Source organism: Centruroides vittatus, unplaced genomic scaffold (genome assembly GCF_030686945.1).
Source record: "Centruroides vittatus isolate TY-2023 unplaced genomic scaffold, ASM3068694v2 contig_120, whole genome shotgun sequence".
Lineage (NCBI taxonomy): Eukaryota > Metazoa > Arthropoda > Arachnida > Scorpiones > Buthidae > Centruroides > Centruroides vittatus.
Window position 1 is genome coordinate 1,944,960 of NW_027120768.1, and position 12,805 is coordinate 1,957,764.

General features: G+C 30.4%; 1 protein-coding gene across 1 annotated transcript; it reads right to left on the reverse strand.

The window, feature by feature from the left end:
- Positions 1–5,417: 5,417 nt before the first annotated feature.
- On the reverse strand, positions 5,418–7,934 carry LOC136984805 (uncharacterized). The gene is made up of 3 exons (XM_067281952.1): positions 7,581–7,934; positions 5,984–6,026; positions 5,418–5,600 (listed from the first exon to the last, which is right to left on the reverse strand). Exons 1-3 carry the CDS (start codon positions 7,748–7,750, stop codon positions 5,553–5,555), a joined length of 261 nt encoding a protein of 86 aa, XP_067138053.1. The 5' UTR covers positions 7,751–7,934; the 3' UTR covers positions 5,418–5,552.
- Between the last annotated feature and the right edge of the window lie 4,871 nt (positions 7,935–12,805).

Genomic DNA, 12,805 nt, shown 5'->3' on the forward strand with positions numbered 1-12,805 from the left:
CAAACGCCATTGTCAAACTTCTAGGCTTACAGGAAAGTGGCGCTGAACGTCCGACGTACACGTTTTCGCGTTTAAAAACTTCGGCCTCAACCTCGCTAATGTTGCTGGTACAGTACACTGTTATGGCTATCAAGTTACAACGACGCAACACTTGGGCGATCTATCTGCCTATGGGATGTCTTTTTTAAGGGTAACTAATCCCTATTCAGCCGTACAGACGTGGAAAAAACCCGGAAAACTCCACATGGCCAGCCCGTCCAAGCGAGGCGTGAACCCCTAACCGACCTCCTAGTATTCAGGGAACGGAGCAGCTTGGCCACTGGTGGGCCGTCTGTGTAAAGTATATCTGTTTAATAAGTAGGTCTGTATCATATCTGTGACAATATAATTAGAAAAATCATAGCGTAACCTCTAATGCATTTAAACATCCACAGAAATTTAATTCGAATAAAGGTAAACTTTATTTTTCAAATAATTTATTAATTTTAATACTACGTGAATTACATAATTTTTTTATTTGATTCGGTAATAATAAGCTGTATTTGGGATGTCATACACTTTGTATTTTTGACACACAGGAACAAAGATATTGCTTTTCTTATGACATTTGCATTGTGTCTATATATGTTAGCAGTTTATAAGATATTCTGCACCATTAAAAGTAGAATATGAATGCAGAATTATCGATAGCCTACTCCTCTCACATCTTTCCTTGTTTATATGTAGGTGTGTATATATATACACGATTAAAATATCAAGTAGCATGTCTTTTAGATTCTGTATCGTTGCTATCATTGTCACTAAAAATAATACTGTTTGAGTTCTTGCCATCTTACATTTGTTCTATTTGTCAACCTCTAACTCATTACACTGGACAACAAAAAAAAAAAAAATGTTTTTGAATGTTTCCTTTATTTCATGAGTGAAATCTTACTAATTTTGGGGTGAGAAAATTGAATATGACAAAGAAAAATTTTTATTAGCTCTAGTTTCTGCGGTATACAATAGGTGATTTTAACAGCATAAGAGAAAACGATACATTTTAATTGCATATGCTAAAAACATTGAAAGTGCTTTTGAATTTTTTTAAAATTACAGTAACATTTTAAGAGTTCTAAATTAATAGAATACCTGGCAGGTGGTTCGGTGTGAAGAGAATCATGTGGTGACTTCATGAGATCGTTTTCTTTTGGCTTGCCTCTTGTAAGTGAGTTCTGGAGCATCCCTACACACAGACCAGCAGTAATTTGCAAGCATTGCTTCATTTCAATGGCCCTGATATCTTTGTTCCAATACAGAAATATCCTGGTGGAATCTTTCCCCATGTTCATCACTGACAGTCCCACAACTAAGAGGGTAAAAGTCTAGGTGGGAATGGAGAAAATGGATTTTGAGGGACCTGTTGCAACCGAGTTGATGATATTTTTCCAGAAGTATTGTCACCAACTGAGTGTAGTTATCGTCTCTTTTGTTGCCTAAGAATCCACGAATCCCTTTAAGGCTTCCCAAGCTTCCTTTTCTTTTCCCTCCAAAACTTGGTCAAACGCAAGTGATCCTTTACAAGTTTTCGAATTTGTTGCCCAACAAAAATACCTTCCTTAATTAACCTTTGCATCACTCAATCTAGGAAATTTGTCTCTTAAGTACTTAAATGCCTGTCCTTTCTCGTTCATACCTTTGACAAAAGTTTTCATTAAACCCAGCTTGATATGAAGGGGTGGAAGAAGAACATCTTTTGGGTTCACGAGAGGCTCGGCAACGATATTTTTCTCGGTAGAGTCAAGGTTTCTTGCAGGCCAGTCCTCTTGAATGTAATGTGATTTCCTATCTCTACTGTCACACATACATAAAAAGCAACAGTATTTAGTGTGCCCCAGTTGCATTCCTAAGAGTACAGCGATGACTTTTAGATCGCCACATATTTTCCACTCGTGCTTAGCATAATTGATTGAGTCAAGGAGGGCTGTCATGTTTGCATAAGTCTCCGCCATGTGAGCAGTATTGCCAACAGGAATAGAAGGAAGACGGTTGACGTTGTGAAGTAATACAGCTTTCAAACTAAGCTTGGAGGAGTCTATAAATAGCCTCCATTCACTTGGAACATGGTTCAAATTCAAACATTTCATCAAGCCATTAACGTTGCAGCAAACAACCAGATTGTTTTTCTTCTGAAAAAAAGGAAGCCGATTCCTCTGACGTTCTCTGTACTGTCAGACCCTGACATCACATTGGAGAAGATTCCATTGCTGTAGTCTTGAACCTAGAACAGGGGTGGCGAACCTATGGCACGCGTGCCCAAAGTGGCACGTAAGAGAAATCATCTGGCACGTAATGTATCATATGATTTCTGTCTTTTTCAATCATCCTTTCTATTTATTACCTGATTATCCATCTTTTTTTCAATCAGATTTTTTACATTTATTCGAATTAAAGCGTATTCGTTTAATTTCTTTAAATATCATTATTCGAAGTCTAAGACTTTGGCACGCATTAACATCTTTAAAGCTAAGTATGCTTACAATATGGCACGCGGACTCGAAAAAGTTCGCCATCCCTGCCCTAGAAGTTCCGCCTTCTGCTTTGACAAGTCTATGTCTCGAATGAGATCACTCAATTCCACTTGACTCAGTCTGTGTGGTGTATCATATTTTAACTCAAAATCAGGGTCATGAGATATTGGAAGGCTTGTAGGGTTCTTCGTCTTCCATACTGTCTTCGTTTTCTACTTCAAGCTCATAATGTTTAGGTGGAGTAGGAACTGGTAAACTGTCTGAATGTGGAATAGGTCGAATAGCAGATGGACGATTTGGGTATTGAACTGTTACTTTTTTCTTCTTTGACAATCCTGCCTTTAAAGGTGGAGCGAAGCAGAAATAGCAGTCATCTGTATGGTTTGTAGGCTCCCGCCAAACCATATGCACAGCAAAAGCCATAGATTGTTTTTTATTTTCCAGCCATTCTCGTAGTATAACTGAACAAGAGTTGCAACATATATGTGGAGCCCATGACTTATCCCGGTCCTCTACCTTCATACCAAAATAATGGTGATAAGCAGTCTTCACGAGAGACGCCAGATTTCTGTGACGAAAATGTTATTTCACCACAAATGTAACAAAAATTGTTCACTAAATTAACACATTTTCGTGGCATTTTGGTATAACCGGTATAATATTACACTTCACTCCAAAACCAGGAATTTGACTTGACCAAGCAAGAGCACTACCAAGAGTGAGATATTCTACAACTGTTCAAAAAACAGTCATAAAATCTATTTACAATGTAGTGACATTTTTTCTTCGACAGTGTAGTAAATGTATACACATTGTGAAGTCGAAAACTTGATAATTGCAACCAGATGTTCTGTTCTTTATAAATGTTTTTACATGTATAATAATTTTATACAAAAATAAATGAAATATCTTATATCAGAAAAATATATATTCTATAATAGAGTGTACTTTTATTATATGCTGATCTGAGGAGTTTTACAGGAAAAACGCCAACGAAAATTTGAAATAATTGAAGATTCACTATTTTGTAATGAAACATTTTTTTACAAATTTTACTATAAAACCTTTCTCGTGTATTTTGTATTATTTAGATTACGTCAATCATTTTAAATTATAATTTAAAATGAATAAAATTCGCGGATCATATTTTAGCTCTTGCGGACCACTGGTTGGGAACCGCTGCCCCAAAGCAAGAGCTAATCGGTCATTTTTATAGTGATTTTTGAATTCAGCAGATGAAAATACATAAGAATATGCTAATTTTGAGCTCGAAACAAAATCATTGTTGTCCAGTGTTATCTGCTTGTAAATATGAAAACTGACTTTTAATACTTTTCTCCCTAGTCTGTTCCTAACCTTTTCTGGCTCAACTTTAATTACTCTCCATCTCATGAGTAAACACAATATCAATGGTAAATGTTATTTACAATTGTATAAATAACATAGACCATAGCTCCTTTGTCACTGCATTCTACAATAATTCTCCTAATATTAATAAAAAAGATATCCACTCCGAAATCCACTCTAAATCCCCTTTTTGTAACACTTCACACTGTGTCTATATATTTTTGAATTATGCCTTATTGCTTGCTCTGATGGGGTGGTTGGGCATGCCTTAATAGCAGTTACAATAGAAGCGCCACCTGATCGAAAAAATTGAATAAAACCATATTTTATTTGTAAATATTATATTGAAATAGATAAGTATGTCTATACATTAATATTTTATATATTGTTGATTTTTATTTGTGCGATTTTTTTAATGCGAATTTTTAATTTGTGCGGTATAGTTGGCGACTAGTCTCGTGCGATTCGTCATGTCTTACGTTGACTTATTATAGCTAAATAAACTTATTATAGCATAAATGCACTTATTATAGTAATATTATTGCATGAATATGCGAAAAATGAAATAATTTACTTTTTAAGTCAACAAAACACCACCTGGACAAAAATATGTAAAACAGACGATAGACCAGACGATGCAGTCAAGTGCTGACATCTGTTGTCAATAAATTCTATTTCGTACGGTTTTGAGTTATTTTCTATGTGAGACTTTTTTTATGCGGTCCCTGTTGACCGCATAAAAAAATATTTTTTAATTGTGTCGCGAAAACTATTATTTACAGCCATTCGTGAAGTTTCGTGAGATTTTTTTTATGCGTTTTTTTTAATGCGGTCCCTATCCCCCGCATAAAAACAGGTTTGACTGTATTATATATTGAAATAGATAAGTATGTCTATACATTAATATTTTATATATTGTTGTATTACGAGCATTCATCAATTAAACTCCAGTCTCTGACTGCACACGCGTTAACTTTGTTCATTTACTCCTATTTTATATATTGTGATCTATATTATCGCTGTATGAAGCGACTTATAAGTTGTAGTCTTAGGTATGTTCGACTGGTTGAGACAGTGCATACTTTTATGTAATTTGGCGTAATAGTTAAGGATTCGTTGGCTGCGTCAGAAGACCCTATAGTTTCCATGCGGTTTAGTATTTTTCTGTTGAACGCCCTCCATGGAAACGCTACCTGGAACATCAGTGTTTGAAGTAGCTGTCTTCCTTTGCCCTACCTTCAGTAGCATTTTTTTTACTCCTCTTCGAGCATTAATTAAGAAATCCTTTTAAGTAACACACACTGATGCCAATCCCAAAACAAACAGACTCCATTACAATTCAAATATTCAAATTACATTACGTAAAAACGAACCGATAACTGTAATTGGCCCATTCAAAACTAATAATAATGACGTAATTCGAAATCACCAATCGGAGACAGCGTGTTGATATAACTTGTGTTTAATTGGTACATTTTAAATAAAGAATTCAATGACGTATTTTCTGAAAAAATTTTAATTAATTATTCATGAATAATAACAATTTTCAAATTGCTGAAATATATTTTATTTTTTAAAGATAATTTAATATTTATACATATATATATTTTTTTTAAATTCAAATAATAAAAGATGACATAGGATCACTTCTAATAAAAATATAACACTACAGATTGAAGAACACATATTTGTTCGTTAATAAACTTCATCGTGGAGGGATCCACCTGTCACACGTCCTCTTGACTGAAAAATAATATTTTTATTATTATTTTATTTAAACATTTGCATTTAAAATTTTTGAATTTATAAAAATATTCAAATTCGATTTTCTAATCGTCCCGATAATGGATTTAAATAATAAAAACTCGAACCCGTTTTAAGCGCCAGTGCCTTATTTATATATAGAAATTAGAAATCTTCTTAGGCTTTAATAAAATAATTTTAAAAAATCTTCTAACATTCTCTAAATTAAAAAAATAATAATAATAAATTGATAATGTAAATGTATGAAAAAATTAAGTTAAAATTTCTTAAAAACAACATTTTATTTTATTTAAAACTGAACTGAAAAACATATTTAATTTACAGCGCCATTTACCTTTTAATTAATTAATTAATTAACTTACCACTTCTGTTAATTTTAACTTATCATTGACGCTTCTTCCAAACCTTAAAAATTAGAGAAAAAAATTAATTAAACAGATTAATTTTCTATTGATTAAACAATTGTTTTCGTGTTTGTCCATCACTCCGTATTATAATAAATAATTTTTTATGTTTTAATTATATAAAACGAGCATAAAATCTAACATTATGTTTTATTTTTATTAATATTTTTCAGTTAATATATATATATAAATGATGTCGTAATTTGTCAACAGCTAAAAGTCCATTAGAAAAGAATTCATCTTTTTGAATTTACAACTGGTTAATCCCATCAAAGTAATACATAGACTTCATTAAAGAGATTAAAGTAAATGAAATGACAGAAGGTATCAAACTTTATTGACTTTTATTCTAGAGATTAATTTTTAAAATAACTTTTTAATTGCCTCTTTGAATGATTTTCTTCCTCCATAAGCTCATTTGCATAAGTTTTTCCACACATTACATAATGTTATTTTATTTTTATTTTTTTTAATCTCTGATTTTTTATTTAAAATTAAATGCTTTTAATAAAGAAAATTAATAATTAAAATACATTTATAATAATTATTATTTTAAAAATTCTTACATTTGGAATTGTCAGTAGAGTTGCCATTTTTTACGAGTTAAAAAAATAACTATTATTTAAAATTTATAATTAAAATGATCGCTTTTATATATTTTTAATGATAATTATTATGTTTTCGTTCTGCTAGTTTAAAAAAAAGTTTAAGTTTTTGCCGTTGATGTTTTTGTTTCTTGCGATTTTCTTAGGAACTTAAAAAAGTTATGTTTCTTACGCTTTTTATAATATTACAGTAAAGTTTCTAAAAAAATCACATGTGTACATGTAATAAAATGATAAAATATTATCGTTTTTAGAATTATCTCAATAATTTTCATTTTAACATGCAAAAATTGAAAGGAACTACGAGCGATGTTTTCTCTTTTTTGCTACATTAATATGCAATATTTTTAAATTTTCAATATTTTTGTGTTTAAAAAAAAATATAAATTTTTCAGCATGCAAATACTGTATAGTATACTGCGTTACATAACCGTGTATAACTACCAAACTATTAAACTAATCACAATCAAAATTTGTGCATGTGTAGAACATGTAAAATGCATTAAAATATCAGAAAATTATCTTATTTGATCAATTATTTAGAAAGTTACAGAATTTTGAAACTTGGAATAATACCACAAGATAGATGTATCATATGAAACAAATTTGATTTATGTAATTAGTATTTATTCAAATTTAGAACCCTTAAAATTTTCATAATTTTTAACCAATAAGTAAGATTTTTGAAATTGTAGGATGTAATACAGAGCTATACTTAAATATTTATCATTTGGGGAGTGGAAGCTGATTTTGCTGATTGATATCTATGGCCTTCCTCGTGCCCTTTTTTAACGTTTTGTATTTCTCTTAATCCTGAAATTAAAAAAAATCTTTCCTGTGGAGTTCACATTTGGGGTGAGACGACCCTCAAAAATACCCAATAGCTTCTCCCCTAGTAATAGAATATCTAGCACATTTTCTTCTTATAATCACCAAAATTCTAGACTTACCTCGGACGAGCTAGTTTAGAATAATAGCTGTCCAGACGTTCTAGAAATCGTAAAGTTTCGGCAACATTCGCTACGTCATCCCCTAAAGGATTTCCATCCACATTCCAAACAGCAATTCCTACCAAGAAAATCAGGATAAAGAAAGTGAACTCGGAACTTACTCTACACATGTCGAGATGTGTGTGATGACAACTATTCACAACTAGCGATTTAATTGTATTTTGTACTCTGTGGTGCCGAATATATATTTTACACACTACAGACAACCAATAGGAGTAAAGGATAGATGATGACAATAAAGTTAATCCGTTTGGTCACCACCTCTTCCTAACATTAACGGATCGATCATTGAAAAGTTTCTCGAGTGAATTCGAATAATTTTTAATGTTCGAATAACGTTAAAATGTTATTAAATAAATCTTTAACAGGGAAATTTCATAAATTTCACAAATATTTATTAAAATCGGAAATACAGGTTAAATCGGAAGGTCAAATTTGTTTTGTATGCATGTTCTTCAGCACTTAAATGTTCGCTTAGAAACAATGAAATTATTTCATATAAAGGAAACATATATGTGTAAATCACAAAATTTTTCACTGAAAATTTCGTGTATTTCAGCCATCATTAAAGTAGTAGCGCGTTAAAATTCTTAATAACTATTAAAGAATTTCTATAAATATTTTTTATCAATAGAAAATGGAAAATTGTAATATAAAATTGAAAAGTTTGCGAATTCTATAATTGTTTTAATATAAATATATTAATTAATTAAAAGTTAATATTGTTGACTACATGAAAACATTTGAAATCTTTGACATTTTAGATTATAAATTCGATCAACAACCCGCAGAGAACAAGAAAATTATTAAGTGTGGTCTTATGCCATTAATTCACATTTGTGTCATTAGTTCGATTTTCGAATAGAGGAAGTAAATTCCGTTTCCATTTAAAACGAAAGCACTTAAGTCGCTAATTAAGAAAGTAATATTGATTAACACGTGCCGAAAGTAAATATGAACACTTAGAAATTAAAAAAAAAAAAAAAAAAAAAAAATACATTGTGCACAATATACAAAATTTATACAGACAGCATCCAGAGGACGCTTTTTTACGCTTAATTTACAAGCGCGCCCTCTGGCTATCAATTAAAAATTGAAAAAAGGAAGTTTGTAATTATTTTTTAAATTTAAATTATGTACCGTTTAATAAATATAATATAAATTCAATAAATATTTTGAATACTGTATTTATTTGCAGTACTTTTTAGTTAGTAACAGATTAATCGTATTAAAATCATAGATGCGGAAGCGCATTATGAATAAATTAGTCTTAAAATAAGATATATATGCATTTTATTAGTGTATTTAAATGTAAATTTATATATTGCAATAGAAATTCTTATTTAAACTACTTGAAAATAAATTTTTAAGTATAAATTTTTATATTTGATTGCTTAAAAGTTATTAGTTTTGTATATTAAGAACAGGTGATAACGTGCAAACTGGCTAACGAAGCGGTCCGATAAGGCGTCAACATTCCTCTCTGGGGATCCGGGATCGAATCCGCGCGATCAACAACAGGAATTTTTGGAGGCGATCTGTCCCTCAACACCTGGCCGCCCCTATTGTGAATCTGGATGAACCAATGACAGATATAGAGGGGAAAAAAACCCTCTTAGTGCCCACAAGGCGAAGATACACTTTATTTTGTTACGGCAACGCGACACATGGGATGATCCCGGAACAGTGGCGTAGCGAGGGTGGCAAGGGGGTATATCATGCACCGGGCGCCACTCACAGAGGGGCGCCCAAATGGTCTCCAAGACAAACTATATGTGTTTCTGGAGGGGGAGGGGCGCCAATAAATTGTCGTGCCCCGGGCGCCAGTTATGTTCGCTACGCCACTGTCCCGGAAGGATTTTTAAAAGAAACTCACCGGTGTTAATAACGTGAAGAAAACCCGGAAAACTCCACGTGGCCATCCCGTTGGCCAGGCGAGAACTCCCGACCAGTTTCGGTTGTTTTACCCACTCGGCCACTGGTGAGCTAATACTTAAAATATTTATTTAAAAAAAATTTTGATTTTTTCCAAATTAAATCTAATAAAATTATTTTTTCAAATTTTATTTATATTTTAAACCGTTAGATTTTTTTTTAAATTTCGTAAAATATCTAAAGAATGTAATACGTAATTTTTACGTTTAGCGCCACATATCTTTATGTACAAGTTATTTATTTAATTATTTTTTTTAATAATTAATTTGTTTGATTCAAATTTAGTTAAAATATTACAAATTAAATTATAAAATATTTTATAAAAGATAAATATTTGAATTATAATAAAACTAAGAGAGCAGCTGGTCACGCTATGCAAATTCAAAACAACACAATTTGAACTTGTCATTTAGACATATAACTAATCCTTAGAGGGTCATTTAACCTACGTAAATAGTATTTGTGACGTATTAAATTATTCCGAGATACTCTTACGTCTCTTCTGCGTCATTACACGTAAGTTTGAATCTCTAACAACTTGTAAACAAATTTACCTTTTCCAATTCACTCAATATAGATAGAAATTTGACCTTTTGATAAATTCAACATTAATTAAAAAACTTTCAAAAAATTTAATATTATTTAAGTGATTAAAATTTAAAATTTCACAATATTTTTGCATTTAAATATTAAAAGCACAAAGTCTAGATAATCTTATAAAAGTAAATTATCCAAAGAAGGATTTAAGGAATAAATCATGAAAATATTCTTTAATAACTTTATATATTTTATTTCTCTATGTTATTTCTTGATAATTTTCTTAAAATAATAATTTATATAATATTTTAAAATAAATAATTTAGAAAATTTAATGTGTCATATGTTTGAAGTTGGAAAAATGTAAAGACTTCATGCACTTATAATTGCAAAATTGAGCTTTTATTAATATAAAAAATCGTCGAATTTTTATGTATAAAATCTTAGAAAATATATTTAATCATAATTAAAGGTAAAATTGTAGTCAATAATTTTAAAGTTTAAGTTGCTTAGTCGCTTATGAGGCCATCTTGTAAATAAATCTGCTATGAAAATGAAATAAATTACGCGTCATATTACTTTAAACATGTTTTAAATAAATATATTATAATCACGTCACACTATATTGATGCAAGACGGTTTATTTTCTTCATGTTAATTTACATAATAAATTGTTGTTAATACAGAGACTGTTATCGAAGAAAGAGAAACAAAGAATGAATAATATCTAGAAAGAACTCGAAATAGCGTTACTTCTTGGATAGTAGTTACGATTGAAAAGTGCGCCATTACCTCCGCTCCTCCCGAATCTGTAAGAAGCGAGAGCTGCGTAAACCACTTTTGTAAACAAAAGAAAAAAAATCTATAGAAAAATATCTAAACTGTAAATTTACCTGGGTCTTCCGGCTATAACGAAGAATTTATCCAGTTCTTGAAGATAAGATCTTAGTTCGTCGGGGCTGTTAAAAACCACAGGTTGCGATGCCACATCCAACAACGAGACATCACTTCTATCACCATGCCCTTGAACCGTTACAGATGCAACCATGATAAATATGAGGCAAGTATAGTAATATTTACCCATTTTTGAAGTAAAAATATTCATCTGTACTGAATATAAACAAGTTATTTTTTATTAAAAAATTCTAAATTTCAACTTACGGTACCTTAAGGGATGTGCAGGTTTCAAGATCTAGGTTATATATGGGCAGCTCTGCACATCTCCAGTTATATTATCACCCCTTATATATATATATATTACAAGAAAGGATGATCTAAGTGGAAGCTGTCATGATCAGCCTGCTAACGAACAAAACACTGAGAACATTAAGCACTCTAGATGTATAAGAAACCTTGCTGTGCACCCACAATTAAGGAGCCTCTTGAATAGTACAGTGATTCATTTTGCTTAGAAAATAATTCCTGTGGAAATGACAACTTCTCAATAATATCTAATAAATCTCCCCCGTCTATCTTTGTTCTGGAAGTTTTTTATATCGATCATTATCCGCCTTTAAGCTATTTAAATACTATTATTGCTCTTTCCTCTTATGGATATTTTCGATTACACACGGTATAATTAACGAATATAAATTCCTTTCTGTCGATATTTATTCCTCTTTCGTGATAAGTTATAGAGCGGGATAATTTTAGATAAGGGCTGAGTTAAGTTTATCTGAAAACGTTAATTATAAGTTAAATACCACTAAAGAGTGTACTATTCTGTGTTTCTTTTCTTTTTTTTTTTTTTGTTGATTTCTGTAACTAGAAAGATCTATTTTAATCAATTATCTTCTTAATAACAATTCAGCTTGTTGATTATTAAAATATTTAGCTTAATTGCTGTTTAATTACTTAAACACTTACTTAATTGTTTTAGTTTCATTTACAGTATTCTTTTCTTATCAGTTCAACACTCGTTACTTATTTTTTACGTCATTACACAATTATTTTTAAAAAAATTTAGTTTCGTTAATTGTAATTAAACCTTAAAAATTAAACCTTTAAAATTAAATTTAAATTAAATTAAATTTAAATTTAAATTAAACCTTTTTAAAATTGTAATTCATTTTAAATAATCATTTTAATCAGATGTCCTTTTTTGTAGTCAATTTCATGATTTATTACGTAAAATAACGAAACTGACTGATTTTCATTTATAAATAAATTACACCGACAAATTAGAAAAGGCCGGAGACAATTAATAAAACTGATTTTTACTCCGTTAAACTGTTTAAAAAAATCAGCTGATGAGTACAAAATTGATTAGAAAAAGGCAGTTTAAACGGAAACCGAAACAGATAATTTAATTACAATTAAATTAGAGATAAGAATGAAAAAAAAGTGACTTTATTCATTTTTAATTTAGTTTTATTTTAAGGCTAATTATAACCTTTGTTTATGCACGCGATCTCCACCAGATGGCGGTAAAAATTTAATGCTTTTTCTATGGTAATGTAGTACGGTACTGTACACGAGACACTGCTTTTTCAATAATTGTCCAAAACGGAAGCAGATTTTAGCGTTAGAATCCAACTTAATTCGTCTACTAATAAAACAAAAATAATAAAATTAAATATCAATAAAAATAAATTTCATCAGATTTATTCAAGTTAAATCAGCAGTTTCGATTTCAATGTTAATTAATTAATTTTATTATTTAAAATATTCAATTTTATTCTTTATTAATCAAT

Coding starts and splice junctions, on each gene's coding strand:
- LOC136984805 (XM_067281952.1), bottom strand. CDS start 7,750: ATGTGTAGAGTAAGTTCCGAGTTCACTTTCTTTATCCTGATTTTCTTG. Junction 6,027..7,580: donor TCTAAACTAGCTCGTCCGAG/GTAAGTCTAGAA, acceptor CTAATTTTTAAG/GTTTGGAAGAAGCGTCAATG. Junction 5,601..5,983: donor AGTTAAAATTAACAGAAGTG/GTAAGTTAATTA, acceptor ATTATTTTTCAG/TCAAGAGGACGTGTGACAGG.